General features: G+C 41.8%; 1 protein-coding gene across 6 annotated transcripts in view; it reads right to left on the bottom strand.

Moving 5' to 3' along the window:
• TLN2 (talin 2) overlaps positions 1-27,270 on the bottom strand; it is a 419,612-nt gene that overhangs the window by 89,474 nt on the left and 302,868 nt on the right. For all 6 annotated transcript variants that reach the window (XM_058541740.1, XM_058541736.1, XM_058541742.1 and 3 more), the window contains 8 exons: positions 25,413-25,515; positions 15,823-16,031; positions 14,590-14,709; positions 13,390-13,587; positions 12,163-12,302; positions 5,317-5,410; positions 3,267-3,356; positions 1,131-1,253 (listed from right to left, as the gene is read on the bottom strand). In XM_058541740.1, the coding sequence (XP_058397723.1) occupies positions 1,131-1,253; positions 3,267-3,356; positions 5,317-5,410; positions 12,163-12,302; positions 13,390-13,587; positions 14,590-14,709; positions 15,823-16,031; positions 25,413-25,515 (1,077 nt within the window). The remainder of the gene's footprint in view (positions 1-1,130; positions 1,254-3,266; positions 3,357-5,316; positions 5,411-12,162; positions 12,303-13,389; positions 13,588-14,589; positions 14,710-15,822; positions 16,032-25,412; positions 25,516-27,270) is intronic.

The raw sequence follows: 27,270 nt of genomic DNA, 5'->3' as shown, positions 1-27,270 counted from the left end.
CCCCAAGTCTCCTCGTTCTTAAGAAAACCTCAGGAAGCTCTTCTGTGGGGCATGAACAAGGATGGGTGCAGCTTGATGGCTTCTGGCAGTTATCTCATGGCCATGAGGGTACCTAGCCTCAGCATGAAGCTGACACCCTGGCTGGCAGATGGAAGAGGCAGAAAAAAGTGGGTGCGGCCTGATGGCGTGGAGCTGCTGGGTCAGCCAGCCCTGGAGCCTGCCCTACAACAGCGTTTCTTGTCTTGTAGCCTTATGTATCCTTATTGTTTACACCAGTATTTCCAATAATAAGTAAGAAGAAGGAATAAGATGGCCCGGAGGAAAAAATAAGGCAATATTTGGTCTCCAAGAGGACTAGAGGCTACAAGAGAAAGTCTTCTCTTTAAATCCCTTGGATGCATTAGCCAAATAACAGGGAGAAAATGAATCTGTGAGCAGGGATTTTAACCTTAATTCATTTCCCCTGAGATTTGAGGGACAGGATAAGGGTAGACTATTTCATCCCCCAAACTGAACCCTCTGGTTCAGCAAAATTTACTAGGCTCAAGGCAAGTGTCAAATGATAAATCCTTCAAGGTAAATGCTGACATTTTTGAAGCTCTAATCACATGAGCCCAATAATTATTGGAAATGCACAGGACAGTCAAAGAAGAGCAAGGAACACACCCAATCATGTCTCTGCATGATGGCGTCTAATTTTTTTCTCCCTCTGATCCTAAAAAGAGCATGACTAAGATTTTTGCAATGCTCAAGCCTCAGAGAGAATATGAGTTATATAATGCCTGTTTTTTTCCCCAAAACAACTCACTTGTAACAATGACCATAAAAAAAAAAAAAGGGCTGGCCTCTGAACCTCATGCTGGGTCTGCAGTGTTCAGTGCGTCTCACTGTCCTCCCCAGGCTGCTCTGCTCCTGGGGGCAACTGGCTGATGTTCTGTCTAAACGCCCCAGCCATGCCGGTAGCCACTGCCTTTCCCATGGTTTCTGCGGTGGTGGTTGGAGAAGGAGCTGAAGCTGGAGCTTCCCCACACCTCCCACAAGGATCTGGCACTCCTGGTCTCCACAATCTGACATAGGACACAGGCTGGAAGGCCTGCATTTCAGGGTGGGGAGACCAACCAGGCCCTTACCTGAGCCGCTGCTTCCGTAAGCCCACAGAGAGCCTTGGACGCAATCCCCACACACTCCCCAAAGGCAGGGAGGTCCCCGGTCTTGGCATTCTGTGAAATCCCTGCCATCGACTCGCCCAGAACCTGCAAAACAACCAGTGATATTCTCTGGCCAGCATTCCTTTAAAACAGGGGGTAGAGGGGGCAACACTTCCAACTTTGACATTCAAAGCAACTTAATTTACAGTATTTGCCATTATTTTCCTTTATTTGCATTAAGAAGAGATTCAAGAGAATTATATTTCTCTTCCATAAAGAGTTTCCATAAAGAGAAATGAATAATCAAAGTATGAACCTTTCATTCAAAAATTATCTATATCTCAAGGAGATAGTTAATATACACGGATCAATAAAGTAAAATCTATACGGGGCATCTCATGGGTGAATGGTCTAAACTGAGAACTGTTAGTTCCAAGAATATAACAATCGGACACATCCACTGAGCTGTCAGACCCTACGTGAAGTCAGAGGCAGAAGGCAGAAGACACACCCCTCCTGATACCATTTACTTGACAGAAAAATTTAAGTACGTCTTTGTTAAGAGGTGTGTATATATATATTTACAATGACAATCGGAACATGAACTAAGGATGTTTCCTAAATTTTGTAAGTATTTCCCCTTATTTTGAAAATCATTGGTGTATTCTTTCTTCAGAGGCCTTTAAAATAACAGCTAAAAGGGATTTTAGAATCCAAGGTTGGTTTAGAATCCCAACCCAGAGAGGTCCAGCACCCTGCGCAAGGTCACATCGACAGTCACACTGGGAGAGGCAGGGCGCCTGCCCCATAACTGGTGTTCTGTCTTGTATGGGCCTCAACACACTCCCAGAGGGCAGGTCCTACATTCCAGGGCTGCAGATGGTGGACTGAAGGCTGCTCAACACAGCCCTTGGGAGAGACTATGGCATTGACAAATCTAGAACCCAACACAGAGCTCTCCATTTGTCAACAAGCCATCTTAGATGGACAAATGAAATAAATTCCCTACAACTGCTTAGATATACAAAACAATCCAGTTTATATAAGGACTTGCAAAGCAAAGCAGTTAGAGGGTATTTTTATGTATAGTATTTTCATTTTTCTCTTCCTAACCCTGCATCCCTCTTCAAGAAGGAACCGTTTCTTTGGCTTTAAGTATGTAAAATGTATCCATTCTTCCCTTAGACAATCCACATTCCATAAAGGATGCTGAACAGAGCAAACTCTTGTCTTAGCCCACTGCAAAGCGAGCCTCCTGACATCATCAATACAGATGTCTCCCCAAAGCTAACGTACAAGTGATATAGACAAGCATGCCCTCGTGCTCCAAGTACAGAGCCAGACTGCAGCTGCTCAGTAGCCATTCAGCTCACTGCATTTCATTTTAATCTCATGTTGAGGCATTTTCAAAAACAATGATATTATTACCATAGGTCAGTGCTTCTCAGCCTTTTTAGAAGTTATTATCGCTCCACTAAGAAGCCTTTTTAGACTCTCTCCCCCCTAATTGCCACCCACATCAGATTAAATACTGGAAAATAAGATTTTGTTGAGTAAGGTTAAAACTGGGGGCTTGGGACACAAACCACTGTATTATCTTAGATTGTTCTACCTCCTCCAAAAAAAAAAGACACCAATTTTTCACTCTCCTTGAGAATGCATGGCATGGATGGATGGCAAAAAGAATACACAAGAGCGTTTCCTATAAGCCGAGATACTGAAGGGCTTTCCCCAGCAGTTCAATCCCAGGTGACAGAAATACACAATTCAATTCATAGTAAGACCCATCTGTGACACGGTATAAGCAGTAGTTCTTAAAGTGTGGCTCCTGACCACATGGGCAGGATCTGGGAATTGGTCAGAACGGCAGAGTATCAGCCCCACCTCAGATATACTGAATCAGAAACTGGGGGGTGGGGCCTAGCAACCTTTGGTTAACAAGCCCCCCAGGTGATTCTGATGCACAGGCAAGTCTGAGAAGCACCTGAGCAGAGGGCTCCACAACAAGGCTTCATGATGCATGTAGCCATACAGAGCGGCCACAGGCAGATGCACACAAAGCACGTCTAGATTTTTCCCCACAGTCAGGAGGACTGTTCACAGTACAGAGATGCTTACCTTGGAGTTTTCCATCACACTCTCGATGCAGTCAAAGTAAGAGAGGTCACTAACAGGTTCATTAGGATTATCCAACATCCCCTTGACAGTCTACAGAAGGAGAACACAACTTAAAAAGCAAGTGTTATAGAACAAGAGAAACTGAACATAAAATACCAATCAACTTCCCATTCACGTACAGGATTCTGGTCATGATCACCTAACTACCCCGATTCTTGAGAAGAATTTAAATCATGGTATCCATGACTTCCGATTTCTTGCTAGCAACACAATACTGATGGGAGGAGGGGGTGTCTCAGGTTAGCTTTGACAGAGAGGAGAATTGAAGCCTGTTTTCAATTTCGTAGAAGCACAGTATCCACAGAAGAGGGAGATTTTTTTTCTTATAGAAATCTGAAAGTTAATGCAAGGCAACATATTCATGGTAAATTAGTACAATTTCTCTGCTGGATAACTCCAAGGAGTTTAAATTTCAAGGACAGGTTAACTCATTTCTTCATGATTAGTAGAATCCTCTTCAATTCTGGAAACTTTAATGGGTAGACATGAAAGAAGGTAACTCCCTCAAATTGCCCACTGGGATGGTTCATTTGTTTTCAATTTAAAAAGCATAGAAAATGTTCACTATTGTTTAGGTCCCCATCAAGGAATTGGGTATGGGGCTTGCCTCTTCCCTCTTTATCTTCAGGCCATTGAAAATCATCACTAGCTTTTGTGTTGTGATGACCTTTGATCATCACCGATGAGGGACTTTTCCAGGGGAGGAAAATCTGGGGAGATAGCCATTCAACCTCCTCCTCACTGAATGAGAATGTACCTGAGGCCCCAGCAGCCTTTGGGGCACAGCGAACAAAAAGACAAGGTTATTTGAGATACCAAGGGTTGGAAGAAAGTAATGGAGGAAACTGCTGAGTTAGTTAAAGATGTGAGGGAAAGGGGGCAACCTAAAGGAGTTCATTTTATTGAATAACCACCTCCTACTCCTTGGATAGTCAAAGTTGTTTTAGTAACAAAAATCCTGAAATAGTCACAATATTGGCATGAAGAATACCATTAAGGGTCAGAATATTTGCACCTGAGCCAACAGATCTCATTTAGATCAATAGTTCACATATCATTTATATTTGCATATGTGAACAGACTGGAATAGGGCAGTAATTCACCCCACGTAGGAAACATCCTCCACTGTTTTCAGAATGCTTCAGTCCCGTGGTAACAAGCCTCTGCTCACTTCCAGCTGCGCACAATAGCCTATTGCCATTGTCAGGCTGGGCCTCAGTCAAACCCTTCAGAGGCTGCAGTCAAATCCACCTTCTGGCACAGAGGCTATTCCCACCATGCAGACCCGTGCTAATAATCCAGAAACTAAAGGTACAATGGGTACAAGCAACCCATATCTACTGAGATATCCATTTGACTGTTTCAATATAAGCTACACTGGTTAGGAATGCTTTACATACAAGTAGGGACATTCGTTTTATGTTCACCCACATACATTCTATGGGCATAAATGAATTTTCAATTACAAACAAACCTTAAGCGTGAATATAAATCGAAAAGCACCCACACTGTGTTGTGGACCACGAGGGACCCCACAGCCACCTTGATCGCATAGTAATTAGTGTTACTCCTGGGTCTCCTCTTATATGCCGCCTACAAGTTACAAAATAAAATGTATGAGGAAACCATTTTTACTGGAAAAGCACACCCATCTCAGCTTCTCCCAATTGCCCCCAAACAATCACTCCAAAACTTTTCAGGTAGAAATTGCTCGTCTTCAGCCTATACCCAATACCACAGAATTCTTTCTGTTGAAATAAAGAATTCTTTAACAAAATAACTCTCATTCTCCTGGAAAAAGGGGAAGCAGGGATGATAATCCCCCCAAACCTAATGCTTCTTCAGTTCCTTCCCACTTGGATTGGAACTTTGGCCCCAATAGGCTCCCAGGAAAGATAAAGGGCAAGGACAGAGGAGGAAAAACAGACCCCACAGGGAAAGGGCAGACAGACACACACTCTTATCCTCAGCAGCCTTCCCAGGGACTTACCTCCAGCTCCCGCAGGGCATTATCACACTCTTTCTGGCCAGGAGCTTGTTGGGTGCACAGAGTGATGAGTTGATTGATGCTCTCTGTCACAGCTCTGTGACAGAAACAGAAAAAGTGTTTTGTTTTTTTAAGATCAACAGTCATTTCCCCAACAATGCTTTGCAGGTTCATTAGAAATACAATTAATTCACTATAGAGGCTGGGGTCCCAGTCAGAGTTCTTCCACAAGGCTCTAAACAATCAAAAATAAATCATACCTAGGGAAGACAGAATGAGAATCCCTACCCTGCTTCTGATTATTCATTTGATTTACCCCTAAAGGATACTAATAGTTCTCTTAAGAAAGTATCATTATCTTTTAATATATTCATAAGAGAATTCACGACAAAGTTGTAAATAGCAAAGAGATCATATTAACACTGTCTTCAAGATCCTTTATCAGCAGCCCATAAGGAATAAGATTATCTGAGTTAGGCTATTTTGGATAGCCTTTGTACATTTTGGAATATTTTGTATATTTTAAAACACAGTAGACATATAGTAAAAATCTCTACTTTCCATTAAATTCTACATGACTGACTAGTTCCTAGAAGCTATCCCAAAATTATTCTTTAAAATAGCTATTTTCTTATTAACATTAATAGGAATTAATTAGAGACTCTTGTATGATTTTACACGTGTCTTTATTCTTCTTAGAACTTAAAAGGCAGCCTAGATTTTTTCCAATGATCGTTAAGTCCAATTATTCCAGCACCATTTGTCTAAAAGGCTATCCTTTCTCCATTGAATTGCTCTGCAACTTTGTTGACAATCAATTGGCCATATTTTTTTTTTTTTTTTTTATTTGTGAGGAGATCAGCCCTGAGCTAACATCCGCCAATCCTCCTCTTTTTTTGCTGAGGAAGACGGCCCTGGGCTAACATCGGTGCCTATCTTCCTCCACTTCACATGGGACGCCGCCACAGCATGGCTTACCAAGCAGTGCGTCGGTGCGCGCCCGGGATCCGAACCAGCGAACCCCGGGCCGCCGCAGCGGAGCGCGCGCACTTAACCGCTTGCGCCACCGGGCCGGCCCCTCAATTGGCCATATTTGTGTGAGTTTACTTCTGGATTCTATTCTATTCCATTAATCCATGTCTCTAACCCTTTGCCAATACCACACTATTTTGATTACTATAGCTTTATACTAAGTCTTAAAATTGAATACCCTTGCATTTTTAAATGAAAAAAGAGAGAGAGGAGATAATTCCCTAAGGAGAATTAGGGATGCTATGAGTAAGGAGCAGAAACAAGACTTAAACCCTTGCCTATCTGACTCCAAAGCCAGATCCATAACCACTTTTTGGTAGGGTCATAACTGGTCCAGACTTATGGCAGGGCCCTGGATTTTATTCACAGTTACTAACCACTGCAGCTAATGGTCAGCTTAAAACAAAACAAACAGAAACAAAAATGGGGCACATAAAGCTCTTAATTATTAACACTGCCTAATATAAAAGATGCCTCATTTTATTAAATTGGCTTTGCAGCTTCCCACAGAATATCAAATTAGATGGAAAATGAAGTTGCCAATGAACAAGGGCAATCAGCTTAATTATTTGATGAGATATTGCTTTGAATTTTAAATTTAGCTAGGGTGATGGGAAGAAGAAAAACATTCCTGAACCCAAGAAAGAATCCCAAAATAGTTTTTGTAAGATTGACTCTAGTGATTCATTTATTTGGGGAAAAGTGCTTAATTAAGGTATCCTGGGGAAGCACTGTGTTCCCCATGGTGCCAAGCAAAACAAGAACTGAGATAGCAGGACAATCTCTAGTTCTGACCACCTTGGGGGTTGCAGCCCATGATGCATTCATTAGAAGGTCCCTCAGCGAGTCCAACACGGTGTTCTGTGGGGTAGCCTTCAAGACACACTTCTGAGGGGACAGGCTGGTGTATTTCAGCATAACAAAGGATGCAGAATGCCCTCAATCGTGATTTGGAGAGTATTTCCACATATCACACAAGCTTCCCATCTAGCTTATTTCTTTCAACGTTTCCTGTTTATCTGCATTTTTTAAAAACATATATTTTATATAAAGATTTTTCCACTAAAAACCGAGTGTTTACAACTGGTGAATCCAGAGAATACATAGCTGTTCATTGTCCTATTCTTCTAACTATTTTGTAGATGTGAAAATTTTTCAAATAAAAACTTGGGGTAAAAAAAAAAAGAAAACTCAACAAGCTAAGGGTTTGTGGTTGGATAATCCCTAAAAGTGCCAGCACAGCACTACATGTCTGAATGAGTCACTTGGGTAATACCGATCCATGACTAAGGAGCATTATTTAGGTATCATTCATCCCCATAACTCATTTTAGAGTTTGTATTACATAGCCAAATAATAAACGAAGAGCCTAGAGGCAAATGGTTATGTAGATTTCATAATGAAAAGTAATATTTTTATGTTTCAAATTATAGCAGTTATTCACAAGAGTGAAGGATGGGGGGCATCCCAAATATGCAACGATAAAGGATTAACGAAATAAATGTATGGTCCACAACAGAATTCTGGGAGTCCATTAAAAGTCATAACGTATAGCATATTTCTAACATTACAGGAGAATATTCACGATACACAATTAAGTAAAATTTACAAAACAGTATCAACAGTGTGAACCCACAATTGTGAAAATAAATATATACACATAGAAAAATGACAATATCAAAATGTTAACAGTGATTGTATGTTATTTTTAAAGAAAAAAATTTCAGTAAATCTACTAAAAAAATTATGAATTAACCAACTTACATTGTCATAAAAATATGGCCAAAATTAGCAGTGTCCTCCCTCTATTCTATCTAAATCCAAACAGACCTGAACCATAGTTTTTATTTTTTCCACAATTTTTTTTAATGATCAAAGCTATACAAGTTTATTTTTTAAAAATACAAAAAAGTTAATAATTCCACCATCTAGAGACAGTGTTTTCTTGCATTTTATTCTTTATCTTGGCTTATCTAGTCACTCTCAGTTTTAAAAAAATTGGGATCTGCAACCTCAGACGTTAAAAAAAGGCTTTCTAACCTACAAGTTGTTTTGTGTTCAGAGATACTGAATTGATTCAACTGGAGGTTGGGAGCCCTGGAGGGCAATTTTAAATAGATATGGAATTGGGGCAGGGGTGAGAGAAGGAAATCAACCAATTTGTGCTTCTGATGATCTATTAAGCACAAATCATTCGATAAGGAGCTTGGAGGGGGAAAAAAGCAACATCAGACATATCCCTCCCTCAAGGGAGGTGGTGCTTAGGAAGACAGGAAAGAGCAAACCGAAATGCACTCATATGTCTTTTCCCTGGGTTCTGCTACACACAAGGCACAGGGATTAAAAAATAATATAGCTTAAGTCTCTCCAGGAAAGCAAGATGCTTGCAACCCAGCTGGAGAGGCAAGACGATGAACAGACACGACACAAAGAAAGTGAGCCAAAAGAAGCAGTGATGGGGGTATGACACTGGACAGGACCCTAAACCTGAGAGGCCAGATACATGCGGGACTCACAGGGAACATGGAAGAAAATTAAAGCCTGGACCATGGGCCTGGGTTCTGCATGGAAGGGAGCCCTTGACATGGACAGGAGCAATTGGAAAAGTCAAGCCTGAGTGAGATCCTTATTTGGACGAAGGGAAGAGAACATTCTAGAGGAGACCCAGAGACAGAAGGCCCAGTTTACATATTTCTGTTTTATGGGGTGAAAGTGCTGCTCGCCGGGTCATCGTTTTTACCATCTCTAGAGACAGGAACTTCAAAGCAAAGGGCAGCTAGGGAACAGGAGCCACCTGCAAGGTCCTAGGGAGCCCTCAGGAGACTGAAAAGCAGCTGAAAACCTAGCGTGTGCTGGTCCCGACGCCGACAGCTGTCGGTGTGAGGTCTTCAGGCCTCTGGCCTTCTGGCCAGGATGACTGTGGTGTGAGCAGCAGCTCAGGGGAGGTGCTCAGAGGTAGGACATTCCTTCCTTTATGCAACTGCAAACTAGTTTTCCATTTCCTTGACTAAGTTCAGGGAGCATCAGACCAGCCCCTGGTCAGGGAAAAGGCTGATGAACAGTTGACAAAAGGTCTCCAGCTCCACCCAACTCATCAGAAGAGAGCCAGAGCCCACCAGTTACATGGGAACAAGACGAACAAGCCAGAAACTCAACAGAAGATGTCTTCCTCCCCACTAGGCATCAGAAACCAAGGGACCCACTTCCTCAAATGTACCTGGGCTGAGACGCAGAAGGAAGAGCAGAAGAAAAAGTCATACTTGATTACTTTTCCAGAAGGGAAGCTTTTTGTCCCAAAGCAGGAAGAATCACAGAGGCCATAAAGAACAAAAGATTCAAGTCTGCTGACACAGGAGCAGGGCAGGGCTGAGTTGGTCCATGCCTGGGTCCGCACAGTGGCATCCCGGGGCCTTTGGGGACACCCACATGAAGGACAGGCAGGGCTTGGCTGTCTCAAGAACAGGGAGGACTGAAGATGAGGGCAATGGCGATCAAATCCCCGTTGCTCAACTCCAGGGGCATTTATGCGCAGGAGTGTTTGAAGGCCCAGATGGAATGAGGGAAGCATGCTGTGTGTGTGCCTCCTGCCGTAACACCACCAGGGCCATCCCTGTCTCATTCACGGTGTGTGCCCAGCACTGGGTGCTGGGCCCAGCCCATAACAGCCATGTGGTAAAAATCTGTCTAATGAACAAATGAAATAACAAGAGAATGAATGCACACACCCCAGCTGGGCAGATCTTTACCTCCCAAGAGGAGCTTACCTGACTCACTTGACCTGGCTAGAGCTTCCACTGGGAAACCACCCCAGGGAGCAGAGCTTGCCAACATGTGCCAAGAAGCCAAGGAGAAGGTGCCGGCATGTTCTTGCAACAGTTTCATCCCGAGATAATCATTTCATGTGATGATTTTTAAGTGCTTAGCTGGCTATGAAACCATCAGGCTGGGAACTTCCTGTCGACTACTGAAAGCCAGGACAGAGGCAAAGAAAGCTTTTTCACCAGGCCTCCAGGTCCTTTCCTCAATGTCACCACCAGGGGGCGTTCAGACACCCACAGAGACATGACACCAGCAACATTCCTTGGGGCCTGTGTTTCCTTCCTTATCTGGCTTTCAAAAGGCCAATTTATACCCTCCCCTTCTTCCCACAATTTAAGAGAGTGAACAACACGTTCTAAGTTGGAAACTGTAATTTTGAAATGATGCAAAAAATTGAAGATAATGAAAAACACTGAGTTCAGATACCTGGAAACATCAGCTGCCTTACACAAAAGCTCTTTTTAAGAAAAAAGAGTGATCAAGAGAGGGTTTTATATCAGAAACAGCTGCTCAACAGAGAAGACATGACCCCTCTCTCCTCACCCCACATCCCCACCCCCACCCAGGGAGGGCACTCACTGGAATAATCATAAACAAAGCAAATGATGGAGGTGGGGAGATGTGAGAATATTTTTCCAGTCTCTTAGTGGCTCTAGCTACGGTCTGAAGCTAGAGTATATATCTGGGAATAAATGAAGAAACTCACGAGTTTAAGGGAACTGTCCTGAAATTGTCTAATGCCACCAAAAAAAATAAATAACACCACAAGCCAGGAGGGGACCAGAGACAGGTTTCACCATTAGTACCATGATAACTTACATAATGAGAACTGAAAAGAGCTTAAGGATGATGTAGTACACCCCTTCATTTTGCAGATAGCAACATTTAGACAGGTTGAGCGACCTGACCAATGGAAACAAGTGAGTCAATCATTAAAGCGTGGACTAGGTTCAGGTCTCCTGACTCCAACAACTTTAAAAACAGCCATTGAGCTCCCAGGAGAGATAAAGACACAAGAAAACAAATAAGCAAACAAACGAAACCAAGTTTAAAAAAAATAAAAAATTGAAGTCATGCTTTTTAAAAAAAGCACTAATCTGCACATTTTGAAAAGGTTTCCAATTATGCTATATATCCTAATTGCCCTGCATTTACTCTCTCCCTGTTGTCAGCTTTCTTATATATAAAGTGATGTTGAGTAATGCTCAGAAAACATGCCCACACCACACAGAAACATAAAATACCCTCCCCCAACGTTTCAGGAAAACGCATGTGGGATTACTAATAGAGGGTTGTCCTGGGCTGTCAGTGCAGTTGCTCCCCACACCAGCACTCAATCACTAGTTATTGAACTAAATTGCCACAGTGGCCCTGGAGCAGAAAGTGTATTATATTACCCACTTCCTTGGCTGAAAACAACAGGAAAGACAGACATTGACATCATCCAAAACTCAGATTCATGTTTTAATATATTTCCAAAAACAATTTACTCCCATCACCCCCCATTCATCCTGAAGTAGAGCCCTTCTGCAGGTGACAAATTGAACATGTTTAAACCCATCTAATTAAGATTGATGCCAGGCATGTAGTAAGCGCCCAAGAAATGCTGAATGGCTAGTGGAGTATCATTTTCTTTTTTATACTTTTCAGTATTTTCTGATTTCTTTTCCATGGAGCCTATATTACTTTTATAACCTGAAAGACATAACACGACTTTAAAAAAATCTATTGAAACCGTCATGTTTATAAATCAATGGGGGCCTGAGTCTAAGCAAGTCCTCTTGAAGAGGCTGTAAGAGAAAACAGAAGACGTCTTCAGCGGGGACGGCACATGAAAATGAGCCAGTTTAGTAAAACACCAGTCTTTCTCGACCCCACCTCTGACGACCAGGACAGCACCACTTCTCTGCTCAGGAAAAGCAGCAGGACGCCAAGCACGTCTTTCCAACACTGACACTATTTAAGCACACGTGAAAGCACATTTTGTTCCACTCTTACCTTGCAGCTGCAGCCAGGAGATTTTTCGCATTGGGGGCTCCTGGGTCTACCGAGAGAGACTTGGCAGCTAACAGCAGCTTGCTGGATGCCATTGAGATATTCTTGAGGTTCCCTATCACTTGGATCTGGTCTTCTTTCGTCTGGAAGGTCAAAAGGAGCCAGAGTAATTAGGGGCTGTCCATGTCTCCTAGGCAGCATTCAGAGAGCTAGGAGCAGCATCCTGAAATGGAAGCAAGCTATCTGTATGGATTGCATTAAGCCCAATTAGTCTGCAGATGCCTAACTTGTTGAGAGACTGCCTGGTGTCTACCCTTCCCCAGATACCCAGACGCAAGCAACAGGACAGAAATCCATCCCCAAGTGGGTCAGCCAAGAGCTGTGCTGTCTCACGAGGGCAGGCCTTAAAAGGGGGGAGAGGGGGACAGAGAGAGAAGAGAGAGGGGACAGAGAGAGAGAGAGAGAGCAAGCGAGCGAGCGAGCGCGTGCACACATACGCCAGTGCACAGACCAGGACACAATTCCAGCATCTTGCTCAACAATGCTGGAGTTGTCAAGTAGCTCACACATCTCAGCCTGGCACAAATGGCCGGCACAGTCTCGATATTCAGAGCTGACTGCATCCCAGAAGTTCCTGACTTCTGGACACATTTCTCACCTGGCTTGCCATCTGAGAAACAACCCCTTGTAGATAACAGAGGAAGAAACACCCTGGGTATCTCTTTTAGGGAGTTCACTGGAGCTCACACAAAAAAAACAGCTCTGCAAGCTGACACCAGACCAGTCATGCTCCCTTGTTCTAAACAGGGGATTATCTGTTCATTTGAAGAGGTAATTTTTAATCATTTGACACTCAGTATTAGACACAGTCCCTTCAAATGGGCCCACTGAACCTCAAATACATGATTTTTTACTACATTATACCACATTTTAAGTATAGGACACGGAACTGCTCTCCCTCCAAAAAGTGTAAGTAAAAAGATGGATTCTGCTGGAGGATCGTGGGAAAAGTTATCCTTCATCTCCAAGAAGCACTTCACACATAAGCTAACAGCGTCTTTGGGAATGCCACTCCTGTGAGATCATGAAGCTTCCTAAGCAGCAAAGAGAATGCAATGGCGTGGGCTGTTGACAGGCTCCCTATTCCTATTTGCCCAGTTGGCCTCAAGGGTGGATGGTCCACCAGAGTAGAGAGGCAAGGGTCAACTCCAGTCACCCCTCCAGACTCACCTGAGCTTGGCCGGCCATCTCAATGCCAGCATCAAGGAATTCGTCGAAATCATCACTGAACTTTCCAGATGCTGCAGCCAGCTCACCGCTCTGGCCCCGGGTGGCATGGACCACTTCCCCAGCAGACTGGTTCAGATCAGCTGCTGCTTGGTTCAGTTCACTCTGGGCTTCCTGGAAAGGCTTCGTGCTTGGAGGTAACTATGGGGAACAGAGGGCACACTCCATGAGAAGATTCAGTTTGCGTGGGACAAATAAAGGAAGGTATGGCAGAGGGAAGAAAGACTCTCCAGGGATGCATTTCTGAGTCATCTAGACTGAAAGGCTCTGTGTGGCTGAGCCCATGTTAAGTTTGACCTTCAACATATATACATTCATTCATTCACTTAAATTTACTGAACACTTATTCAGTTCTAGACACAAAGGATCTAAAAATGGTAAAGAAGCTATCCTCAGGGGCTATGGTCTCCTAAGTGGCAGAGCCAGGATTCACACCTGGGCAATCTGACTCCAGGATCCAGTCTCTGAAACACCACTTTATTTTGGCTCTCTCAGATGGAAACTCTCAAAGGTTTAGCTTTCTAAAACTAAAAGGCAGATACTATTAAACTTCAAATCCTGTTCTTCCAAACTAATAGCCATCAATTTTGCTTATTAGTGGTCTTTGCTAATAATATAGCTTTTCTACAGAACTGTCGCTAGCAGAACTATAACAGTTTGTGAAAAGCTCCAGCGGGTTAAGCTAGACTATCTTAGACACACCACACACACTGCTTGCATACCTGGTACGTGCCAGGCACCAGGCAGAGAAGACACAAAGACGAATGAGCACAAGCCCCCCGAAGGGGGCTCATTCCTCAGAGTACTCGTTCTCTCAATGAGTCTTGGACACGTGTCTGTCACCTGATTGTCACTGCCTGAGATGTCCTGATAAGACAGATGATCACATACCCCCCTTTCCTGGCTCACTGGGATGAGCAGAGAGCAAGCAGCAACGTGGGCTCAAAGAAAAAGCAACTTTGCAAACTCTACCAGGGAACTTTGCTGACCAGAAAGCAAAACAAGGCAAGGCAAATTGGGAGGAAAGACAGGACTCCTAAAAAAGGTTAGCTGCTCAGAGATCCTGTGGAGAGGAGAGGACTCCACTCACACCTAAGGTGAGCCCAGTCCCCAGATGCCCCTTCCTATTCCAAAACCACTCACCGAGTCCACAAGCAGCTTCTTGCTGGACTCCCCGATGCTCTTCAAGGCCACGTCCACATCCTTCTGCCCGGGGAGGCAGTTCACACAGTTATTCAAGGAGTGCGAGACGGCTTTGGCCACCTGAATACACGGAGCGAGAAAACCTCCATAAGCAAGCAGCTTTCAGTGCAAACGTTTTCGCACATGTGTTGGGAATGAGCAACGACAGTATGCAGAGCTGAAAATGATCAGGAAATTATCTGCAGCATCTCCCTGACACTGTTTACTGTTAAATCACCTCATCTAGGCCTCTCACTGGGGTTAACATCCTGTCTTGGCAAAGAGTCTGGTATAGTGACATAGTACACTCTACCTGCTCCCCAACGCCAGGCGAAGTCATGACTCTGATTCAAACACAGAACTCTCCAATATTATGTCAGGTTCTAAAACAAAGATATCTAATACTGTGAGAAATGGAAATAGCTCCCTTAGTGACAGTCCTGCTGAGGTCACCGAGGTGGAAGTTGGCCTTGAGTTCTTTGGATCACAGTTAGCTAGGCCTCTGGTTGACTTCTGCTAAGCAACCCTCTGGCGCCATCACCCCGACACCTCACTCTGCCCAAGGGGAAGAGGGATGCTCTGAGCACTTCCAGACCAACTTGGAGTTGCTCACATGCTGGCTTTTAAGGATGTGTGAGGTCTCCCTGTTTGCACTCTTTGGTATACTCAGTTAAAGGGTAAGGTCTTTAAAAGTGGGCTGTGCCATTCTCTTTAATCTAAACCATCTCCTTCCCAGCTCCCTGTCTAGAACTTCACCTAGATGGTCTCTAGCCAACTAGTTTCATTAGTCAGTTGAAGACTCATCCTAAGAGGCAATAGAGAGTCAAAGCTTAAAACTTTGAGAGGCTAGACCAAGTATGTCTACCTCACCTCCTAGGCTAGGAAGGGGAATATACTTAAGCACACATAGGCCCCAAACAAACATGTGTCCTAGGTCCTAAGGTCCAAGGATAAATCTCAACAAAGCCCCCCATGCTCTCTGTTGACTGAATTAAGCAGATCTCACATTATGGGGGCTACTAGACAATACTTACAAAAGTGGTAGTGTGTATGGCCAGCGTTGTTATGGCAGTTTGGAAGATTCTGAAAACATCCACTGAGTAAAAGTATTCACACCAAGAAAAAAGTGCCCAGGAGACAGCCTGCCAACAGTCTCCCTTAATGATGACTACAGTTACCAATTCCAGGCCTCACCTGGGCTAGTCGCTGCTGCCTCTCTGCATCTCCAGGTGCAACGAGGGCCTGCTTGGCTTCTTGGATGAGCATTGCTGAGCCTTCCATCACATCTCGAGCGGAATCTAACATGGCGTGCGCAGCCACGGGGTCACTCGCAGATGCAGCTACTCCACGGGCAGCCTGCGCCAGTGTTTTCAGAGCTTGGGCCGTCTCTCTAGCAGCCACCCCTGGGGATAAAAGCCCACCAGACTTTCTATAAGGTTCCACCTAAAAGTCATACTTTTACTTGGGAGTAAGCCTCTAGACTAGAGCCTCCTAGAAAGGAGAGAGCCCTCTGACGGTGTCTGGCATAGCTGGGCTCCAAATTACTCTACATAAAATTTGAATTACTGTGCTTCTCAAAGAAGTCGCCCATAGCTCTGGCCCTGGGCCGATCCAAGACAGATGTTATCACAAATGCCATGCTAAAAAACAATTTCTCTCTGGCTCCCCTCACTCCCACTGCCTCACATGTTCATTGACCTAAAACACCAAGCGCATGGGATCCAATACATAGATGAATCATTCGAATCCACTTTTCTTCCCAATTGTTTTTATCTGGGCATAACTTACATACAACAAAGTGAAGTCTACATGTACAGGTCAGTGCATTTTTACATATGAATACTTCCACATAGCTACCACTCAGATGGAGACGACATTCCCATCACCTGTACCCTTTATCAGTCAATAACCTCTCACACCAGAAGTAATCACTATTCAAGCTTTTATCACTATAGACTAGTTTTACCTATTTTTAAACTCCACGTTCATGGAATCACACAGTATGTATTTTTTTGTGTCTGGTTTCTTTCTCTGACCATAATGCTGTGAGAGTCACCCATGTTGTTACACATAGCAGTTCATTCCTTTTTCTTGCTGTGTAGTATTCCAATATAGGAGTATGTCAACATTTGTTTATCAATTCTTCTGTTGATGGACATTTGGATTGTTTCCTGTTTGGGCCATTATAAAAAAGCTACCAAGAAAGTTGTTGTACATGCATTTAGGTGGACATATGGAATTGTTTCTCTTGGATATAAACCTAGGAGGTGAATTGTTGGGTCATAAAGTAAGTGTATATTTAGCTTTAGAGGATACCACCATTTCTCAGGATGGCTTTGCCATTATACACTCCACCAGCATTGTATGAGAATTCCAGTTGCTCCACATCCTAGTCAAAACTTGCTATTGTCAGATTTTTTATTTTAGCCATTCTGGGGGGTGTGCAGTTGTATCTTACTGAGGTTTAATTTTTCTATCCCCAATAAGTAATGATGTTGAGCACTTTTTCATACACTTTATGGCCATTTGGATATCCTCTTTTGTGAAGTGCCTGTTCATCTTCAAATTCACTTCTAAAGATGATGGGATTTGGTAATAAACTACAAATATAAACTAGTCCTTAAAAACTATAGTGCCAGCTCCCATAGAATGAAAATAAGCCTTCCTATACGGCACACCCAAGGAGAGGATGAAGACTGGAAATGCCAGAGCACACAACAAAAGAATCTGAGAACTCCAGAATAGCCGGCCTCAAAGCTCATCTCATAGAAACATTTCACAGATGAGGCCCGGTGCTGAGAAGTACCTTGTCCATGAACATGCCTGTAGAGGCAGGAACAGGGTAAGACTTAAGGTTTCTTTAACTTCCAGGTCACACTCTCTGCATAGTGCTCTTTGGGATAGAGAACTATGAAGGAGTCTCATTAGAAGATATAACATCCGCATGAAAAATACACCAATCAATTTCTCTCGCACTAAACTCTGAGGTGACTATTTTCTAAAGGCTTCAGCTGGATGGTGTCTGGGCTCCACTGAGGGTGGCCTTTACCAGCCGTTGCTTCAGCTGAGTCAGCCGAGATGCAGCAGGTGGTCCTCCCCTTATTGCGGATGAGGCACCGTAATAACATAAAGAGTGTGAAAGCCCCAGATCCATAAAACAAGACAACTTTGCAGCGCTGCAGACTTGCTAATCTGTAAATATTTAGTAAGTCGAACAGCTGGGAAATAACTCTACAATCTAATCAAGGCAAATTACAAAGCTGCCAATCTACTGTTTATCACACGGCACTTCTGAGTGCAGCATGCAGAATGAAAGAATTTTAAACAGTGTTTTTTATGGCAGAGGAGAAGCCCAGAAGAGAAAACACGAAGATAAATAAAGCTAAGGTGAAGGAGAGAAACAAGCTGAGTAGAACAGCCATTCCATTTTATGTTGAAGCTTCTGGCACAGGGTTGAAGGATGTCCTTGCTCAGCAGAGCATCCAATGTGGTTAGGACCTCATGTAGCTCTGGCTCTGCTGCTGATTAGCTGTGCAGCCCAGACTGTCTCCTTTTCCCTCTGGGCCTCAGTTTCCCACAGATTTTAGGAGAGGCTGAGATCACAGCTCTGACTGTTGAAAATTCTAGGCTGTGTTTTCTAGACCTCTCCTCTTGTCTTCCCATTATCATATGAACTCCTGAATCCATTTGCTTTTGAGTTTTATATGACTTTGAAAGAATAAACATTTATTATATGCAATTAGCAAAGTCATGTTTATGCAAAAATCATTTATTGAAAAACCTTGTATAAACTCAATGTTTAAAAAGGCAAAAACCAGAAGAGCTGAATTCCAAAAGCCTAGGCTTGTACATCCCATGTATTTTCTGCCAAGGACTCAATATGAAATCTCAAGGCACATCAAAGATCCTTTTTGGAGGCTTTGAGTTTCCCAGAAAGAGGAAGCCAGACCATCAGAAGGATGAAACAGGCCACCAGAGGCCGGGGAGCCCAATGAAGATCTCAGGGTGTACATGGCTGAATTCACAGCAACATTCTCAATGGTAATGACGACAATCATCAGGGTCAGGTCTCCAAGCAAATACCACCTGTCAAATGAAACTATTCCTATAGTCAAGTGTGCAGTACAATGTCAGAACTGCCAGTGGAAATACTAAAATAGACTACTGTTTCAATAACCACAATCCTTTGAAGACACCGATTACTTTCACAGTATTCTTGCCATCTGGATCTTAAATTATATTCAGTAACAGAGTCTTAAAAGGACACATCAGTAATATGAAATATAGTGGAATTCTTTGTAATGGTAGTTATTCTTGGTAGAATTCATGTAGATTGTGTGTAGACAGCATTAGACCACATAGCAAACTCATATGGTAAAAACCAGGTATGATACATTTTTAATGTCCCAAAGGATCTGAAAGAGTTCTATGCAACTGGATTCAGCCAAGCACAAATGTATTTTGAATACTGTACTGGCCAAACAAAAACACATCTGTGTTAGAATCCAGCCCTGTGGCCCATAATGTGTAACTTCTGAATATCCCACACACTTCCACTGTGAACAAGGGAACTGAGACCCAGAAAGATGTCCATACTTGTGCTCTCTCCTTGCTTCCACTTTCCTGAAATTGCCTTCAACAAGGAGAGCAGTGACCTTGTTTTTCCTACAGCCAACGGATGTTTCTTAAGTCCCTCTCTTAGATGACTTTCTGGGCAGCAACTACCTCTCTGGCTCTAGAGACATTCATTTCTCCTAGTTTCCTTGCTCTCTCCAAGGCTACATGTTCTCATTTCTTTCAAAGATTTCTATTGCTCAGCCTTCTCCTTAAATAGTTGGGTTCCTCAGGGTTACAGCTGATAAGGTTTTTCTCACTCTACCACTCCTCCTAGGCAAACTTATCTGCCTCCACAGTCTCAATCATTATCCTTTTATTACACATTTTCAAATCTTTATCTCCAGCCCAGCCTTCTCCACTGAACTCGAGGCAAATATCTAGCTGTCTAATGGGCACCTCTGCTTAGATATCCTGCAGGCACTTCAAATTGAATACATTTAAAGTTGAACCTGGCATCCCTAAACTCTAGCCCCCAACACAGCTGCCAAAGATCCTGTGTTTCCATCACAGTGATGTATACAACTCCTTGTTCAGCTATCAGGTCAAATGTTGAGAGCTGTCTATGTTACTTTCCTTACTCCCACCCCTGCCCATTTCTAACCAGTCACCAACAACTGCCAGGTCTCTATTTTTTTAATCCATTCCTTCATCTCCATTACAGGCCACTCCCATCTCTTATGTGGATGAACTCAACAGCCTTCTCACTGGTCTCCTTGCCTCCAACTTTGCTTCCAACTTATCTGCGCATGAGAGGAAGGGCAACCTATATAAAAGGCAATCTAAACTACCTACAGATGAAAACTCTTCAATATCTTCACCTGCTCTTAGGTTGAATTTCAAATGATTTAAATTGGCTTATGAGGCCCTTTAGGATCTGCCCCCAGCCCACCTCTCCAGCCTTATCTTCTGACTCCTCACCTCCTTGCTTTTGACTTGAGCCTTTCTCAGTTCATTTGGTCACCCTTCTTTTCTCTCACCTTTGGGACTTCACAGATGCTGTTCCCACTTCTACCACCAGCCGCTAAAACTAAATGGTGCTGCTTCTAGGCTGCTTTTCAGACACCAACTAGACAGTCTGTCATCCGGGATGTTATCAGGATCAGATGACGCAACTTGTAAAGTACTCTTCCCTCCATTAAAGATGCATTTCATCATCTACACAAAATGTGGCAAGATTTGAGGAATGTGTAGCAATTCTTGAAACTTAAAAGCATGAGGCATATGAGAGATTTAAGAACTTATATATATTTTTCCTTCTCCTTGAATGCTAAATGAGTGTTAAACAATCCTTAAAACCAAGATCAGGTGTCAATCACCCTCTGAAAATTTCCCTTACTCTCCCATAAGTCAGAATTGTACATTCATATTATTGCAGGTATGATATTATACTATGCCATAACTCTTTTTATGCTCCTATTATGTTCTTATTATCAAAGTAATGAATATACACAGTTTTTAAAAAATCAAAGAGGATTTTGCTTGTAGTAATGGCAGAATAATTTATTGCAGATGAACTCTCCTTCAGAGAAACAACTAGAAATACTGGGAAAAAATATATGAAAAATCTATTTGAAGGCACTAGAGAGATATGAAGGCACCAAAGTAAAGAGGGCCAAGATCTGGAAGAGAAAGAAAGCACAGAGAAGCAAATACAAGGCTGCTTTTCCCCTCAAGGCATTTCCTAATTTGTAAACTGTTGCCCAGAAACTGAGAAGCTGAGCAAAGCTTCCTGAAATCTCACTGGACTGGGAAGGTAAAAAAGCATAGTTCTGAGCTCAGGAAACACAATGGCCCTGGGAAACACCACAGATGTTTGGATGAGAGGCACAAAGGGCTACACCCTGAAAGGTAAACTGAAAATAGACTTCACTATTTCCAATCAGTTTGGTCCCTGCTCATATTATGCTGATCTGCCCCTATCTTAACAACCTGCTAGCATAAAAGAATAATCCTCTGTAGGAAAGAAAACACAATCTAGAGCCTCAAATTATCTCTACAATGTAAATACCAATAATTAGCATTACATAAAAAAAAAAAATCAGAAACACCAGGAGATAAGGCCAATGGCTAAAAATTGAGGAAAAAAACAGACAATAAAAACAGGCCCATAGGTGATTCTGATATCGAAGTTATTGGACCTGGACTTTAAATAACTGTGATAAATATGCTGAAGAAATTAGGTGACAAGATAAAGAATCTCAGCAAAGAAATGGAAACCATAAGAAATCAAATGGCTATTATAAAATTGAAAAATATGACATTTAAAATTATAAACTCAGTAGAAGGGGTTGAAAGCAGAATAGACAACTAAAGAGTTGTGTGTTGCAGAGGATCAAAAGAAAATATTAAGAATAAAGTATGGAGAAGAAAAATTACAACAAATATAGAAAAGAGCAGAGGAGACACACAAAACAGTGAAAATGTCTAACATATGGGATAACTGGAGTCTACAAAAAGGAAGAGAAAAGATGGGCAGGAGCAATATTTGAAGATACAATGGTTGAGAGTTTTCCAAAATTGACTTAAGAGAACAAATCCCATTTTCAGTGAGTATACAACCCGAAGTAAAATAAATACACAAGAAAATTCCTCTAGACACACTGCTTGCAAAAAGACTGAGAAAATTCAAAAAGGAAGTAGAGGGGAAAAATAAAACTATATACCCTTTAGAAGAGTCAGCTGATGGCTGACTTCACAACAGAAATAAAGGAAGCCAGAAGACAATGGAATAACATCTTCAAAGTGCTGGAAGAAAATTACTGCCAACCTATAATTTAATAATAAGCGAAATTATCCACCAAAAATAAAAGTTAAATAAAGGCATTTTTAGACAAACATTGAAAGAATTTGTCACCAGTAGACTCACACTAAAGGAAATAAAAGAGGTCTTTAGGCAGAAAGGAAATAATCCCAGGTGGCAGCACATGGAGATGCAGGAAGGAATGAAGAACAATGTAAAGGGTTAATATGAAGGTGAATCTAAATGAATACTGATGCTATGAAACTTTGAGACTATAGAGAGGAGATTAAAATATATGTAAAATTAAAATACACAACAACAACAGTGAATGAGTTGGAAGAAAGGTAAATGAAATTCAAGTGTCCCAAGATTCTTGTACTGTCTAGGAAGAAGTAAACATACTAATGTATATTAGACTTAAAAAAATTATAAAAGACTAGTCAATGAATATACAACTAACAAGTTAATCAAAGGGACAGAAACAGAGTTTAACAAATACATATGAATCTGAAAAAAGGCAAAAGTGGAGGAAAAGGAACCTAGAACAGGTAGGACATAAAGAAAACAATAGTAAGATGATAAATTCAAACCCCAATATATCAGTAATTACACTATATGTAAATAGACCAAATACTCCAATTGAAAGAAATGATTGTCATGCCAACAACCCCTCTCTGCAAAATAACAACTTCATGATACTCACAAGATACAAATTAAATATAAGTATGCAGAAAAGTTGAAAATGGGAAAAGATATATCATGCACACTATAATGAAAACAAAGGTTTCTATGCAGAAAACTATAAAATAATATTGACAGACAGGGAAAGCTAAGTAAGAGGGACATACTGTACTCAAAATTAGAAGACTCAATAATGTAAAAATGTCAATTATCTCCAAATTGATTCAATGTAACTCCAATTTAAAAAAAGAAAAGAAAAAATGAACAGTTTTTTTGAGGGTAGAAACTGACAGACTGATTCTAGACTTTACGTGGAAATGCCATGGGCCAAGAATAGTCAAGAATACTTGAGGAAGAACAAGAAGGACTTATATCACCAGATATTAACTCTTAGTATAAAACTGCAGTAATTAGGAAAGAGTGGTACTAAGGTAGAGACAGAGAATTAATTCAATGGAAGAGTCAAAAGATCAGAAACTGACTAGCACATGTATGTTCACTTAATGGATGACAAAGTGGCACCAAAGACCATTGGGGAAAGGATGGTCGCTTAATGAGTGGTGCTGAGTCAAAAAGATATCCAGGTGGAAAAACAACTAAACAAGGACCCTATTTGCACATGTACAACACTCAATTTCAGATGGATCGTAGCTCTAAATAAGAAAAGTAAAACAATAAAGCTTTTAGAATGTAACAGAGGAGAATATCTTCAAGCTCTTGGAGAGGCAAAATTTTTATAAGGACACAAAAAGTACTAACCGTAAAGGAAAAGAATTGTAATCTGAACTATATTAAAATTCTAAAAAATCTGTTCATCAATAAACATCTTTAAGAGAGTGAAAAGGTAACCCACAAAATAAAATACAAATAAGTGACAAAGAATTTCTACAAATAAATAAGAAAAAGACTGATAACTCAAGTTTAAAAAAATGAACAGGGGGGCTGGCCCCGTGGCGCAAGCAGTTAAGTGCAAGCACTCCGCTGCGGCAGCCCAGGGTTCGCTGGTTCGGATCCCGGGCGTGCACCGACGCACCACTTGTCAGGCCATGCTGTGGCAGTGTCCCATATAAAGTTGAGGAAGATTGGCACGGATGTTAGCCCAGGGCCAGTCTTCCTCAGCAAAAAGAGGAGGATTGGCAGAGTTTAGCTCAGGGCCGATCTTCCTCACCAAAAAAAAAAAAAAAATGAATAGGCACTTGACAAAAGAAGATATCCAAATGGCCGATAAATATATGAGAAGGATCCTCAACTGCACTGTTCATCAGGAAAATGCAAATTAAAACCATAATGTGATATTACTACACGCTCACCAGAATAGCTAACATTAGCTGACAATACAAAGCAGTGACAAGGATATGAACAACTGGAACTTTCACATACTGCACAGCCTATGACCTGGCAATTCCATTTCTAGCTATGTATCTAGAAAATGCTTACTTATGTTCACTAAACAGCATGTACTAGAATTGTTCATAGCAGCATTATTGGAAACAACCCAGATATCCATCAACGGTATAAAGAATAACAAAGAGATACATTCATACAAGGAAATACTATAGGAAGCAAAAGAAATGAAGAACTCCTGCTGCTTCTAACATAGATGAATCACACAAACATAATGCTAGCAAAAGAAGCTAAGACACAATGGACACATATTGCATAATTCCATTTATTCATAGTTCTAAAACAGGCAAAATTACCCTCTACCGTTACAAGTCATGGGTGTTTACCTCCAGGGGAGGAGGAGAGGGGAATAGTGATTGGGAGCAGGCACAAGGGTACATTTGGGATGCTGAAAATGTTCCATTACTTGATCTTGGTGGTAGTTTTTGGGATGCATTCAATTCATGAAGGCATACATTCAGGACTTAGGTTCTCTTCTGGATGTATATTACACTTCAATAATAATGTATATTTCAATTAAAAAATAGGAGTCAAGTAGTACTACTATAAAACAAAAGCAACAATCCATAACCACTCCTTCCCACCCGATTCCTACTCCTAGAGCCACTCAGTTCTTTAAGCTTTTTTCTGACATATTTCATATTTCCGAGTAATGGGCTTATAATGAAACTTCCTGATGTTTCCATTTTAGACAGCTATAGCCTTCCTATTATGTCTACTTCCTACTAGGATAATATATCCTTTCTTATATAGCCTGATATTTTTCCTAGAGTTGATAATTACACCATCTGTTTCTTATATAGACTCCTGTTTAAGGTGTCCCCTGCCTTCAGGAACCTGGTGTCTCCAACACTCAAACTCGCCAGGATTCTGCAGCACAAATCAGTCTGTTTCTTGTTGGCTGCCCTGTCCCTGGAGACTCTCAGGTTTTTGTTTATCGGCTCCACCAGTTACCAATCATCTGTCTCCCTCCATTTTTGCAAATTTCATTGACTTCTTATTTGTTGTCATCTTCTCTTTTATTCTTTGACCTTTTTTTATTCCTTTACTTTAGTGGGATTTCAAGAGTCACACAGAGATAGTCCCAGAAGTCTATAATTACTGTTTTCTTACAGTCTAATAGGGGTGACCCACAAATAGTGGGTCATTAGCCTTTGTATGCTTATTATCAAGCCTACTAACAAGCATGTGGAAAGTGCCTGAAAAATCTGTGTTGAACTGCCGGAAAAAAAAAAAAAGTCAGGTTCATTGTCAAATCAATGAACCCCAGCCACCGACCGCTAACCTCCACCCCCATGGTCTGCACCTGGCCACATGGCATCACAAAGGGTGTGAGTCTCACCTGTGTAGTGCTCATTGCCTTGAGCAGCACAGGTCAGGAGCTGCGCCATGGAGGAGCCCACTGCTTTAGAGGTACTTCCCAGGTCTTGAGCACATTTTTCCAGCTATAAGAATATTCAATGAGGAAGAGTGCTTAGAAGAAAAGAAACATCCACTGAAGTCTTAGCATAAAAATGCTGCAGAACAAACCTTAGACCCTAGTTCTTTCCCACCTTATTAAACCTGTGGTGCTAAGAAGTAGGGTGATAGAGGGGAAAGAGCCTGAGCTTCAGAATAAACAAATCTGGGTTTGCACCCCTGCCCTTCCGCTCCCTTCCCCCAGTTGCTAGCTCTGGGGTAGGTTACTGAACCTCTCCAAGCCTTGGTTTCCTGAGGAGCTCATAATTCTTAGCTCAGAAAGTTTTCAGAGAATTAATGCAGGTACTCAACAAATGGTAGCTATTAGTATTATGCCTTTAGAAGCTAATTTAGAAAGTCTGCAACAAATCCTTGTCGAGAATTAATTATGCCTTGGCAGGAAGTGGGCAGACAGCCAGCTGTACCACCTTCCTGGCATGTGGGACCATTAACATTGTTCAATTTGATCATTATACTTTGAGGAGTTCTAACGAGAAGGAAATGCAATAGAAATAGAGGCTTGGAGTGGTAAATGAGATTATGAAAATGGGCAAAGTGCTTGCTTCCCACGAATAGCATGTCACCTTGCTTTGTAAACTGAATAAATAATTCAGAGAACAAAGTCAGTAAAGGCCTAGGGTATGGATAATTATTTGATTACTAGATGAGGACAACATTTTGGAAGAAAACTTCTAGGCATACTGCGAGAGTGCAGAAAGGCATCAGAGAAGGTGCACATTTTTAAACCCGCAATATGTTTCCCCAAGAGAGGCAATACCTTCAAATAAGAAATAGAGCCTGGTCCATTGTAGCCAACAGTTATAATGCAGCACACACATTCCTCTAGGGCAAACAATTTCTTTAAAAATTACATGGTGTTTCTTGCATTCTAACTGACCAGTTGTTTTACATAAAAGCAGAATTCAAGTCATGCCAGCCTCTCTTGGACTTCCTGGAGTATAAGAGCTTTCAAAGGGACACGTGGACCACATTGCAAAGTTGCTGGCCTTGGAGCTAGTCCTGACTTTATCATTAGCTGGGTGATCTTAGTTAAGTGACTTAAGCTCTCTGAACCTGAGTTTCCTTGTCTTTATAATTAGGGGTAGCTTGATTTAACAAATATTTTCTGAGTGCTTTCTATGTACCAGGCATCGTTCTATGGTAAGTTAGAGGCTCTGAAGTCCCTTTATATTCTATAAGTCGTCTTCAGTACATCCAAAGAGCAGCAGTACTTAAGAGCAGAAGCTCTCAACATGAGGGATCAAGAGCACGGGTTTTTGAGTCCTGTAGATCTAGATTCAAACCTTGGTTCTGCCACTAGCTGGCAGATAAACACTGGACAGATTAGTGACAACCTCTGCACCTCTGTTTCCTCAGCTGTGAAATGGGATTAATAAAACTTGCTCATTAAGGTTACCATGAGGATAAACTAGATTGAGTGTGCGTGTGTATATGATGCTTAACAGGTACTTAATAAATGGTGATATTTTATTAGCAATGTTCAGTAATATGAGAAAGGAGGTATACACAAATGAGAAGGACTGATAAATTTCAGCCAAGAAAACCCTGACATAAGCATCAGGAGGCATCATAACGTGACCAAATTAGATCCCTGGCACCATCATCCCACTTGCAATGTGGTTTTACTGTATTGAAGTCCTTTGCTGTTGTCCATCCCAGTGCCTTGCACTAAGTAAACGTTTTTTTTAAAACTTGACTGTTGAAAATATTTTCTGTGTTTA

The sequence above is a fragment of the Diceros bicornis genome, chromosome 5 (genome assembly GCF_020826845.1).
Source record: "Diceros bicornis minor isolate mBicDic1 chromosome 5, mDicBic1.mat.cur, whole genome shotgun sequence".
NCBI lineage: Eukaryota > Metazoa > Chordata > Mammalia > Perissodactyla > Rhinocerotidae > Diceros > Diceros bicornis.
This window is presented reverse-complemented; position numbering and strand designations above follow the sequence as displayed.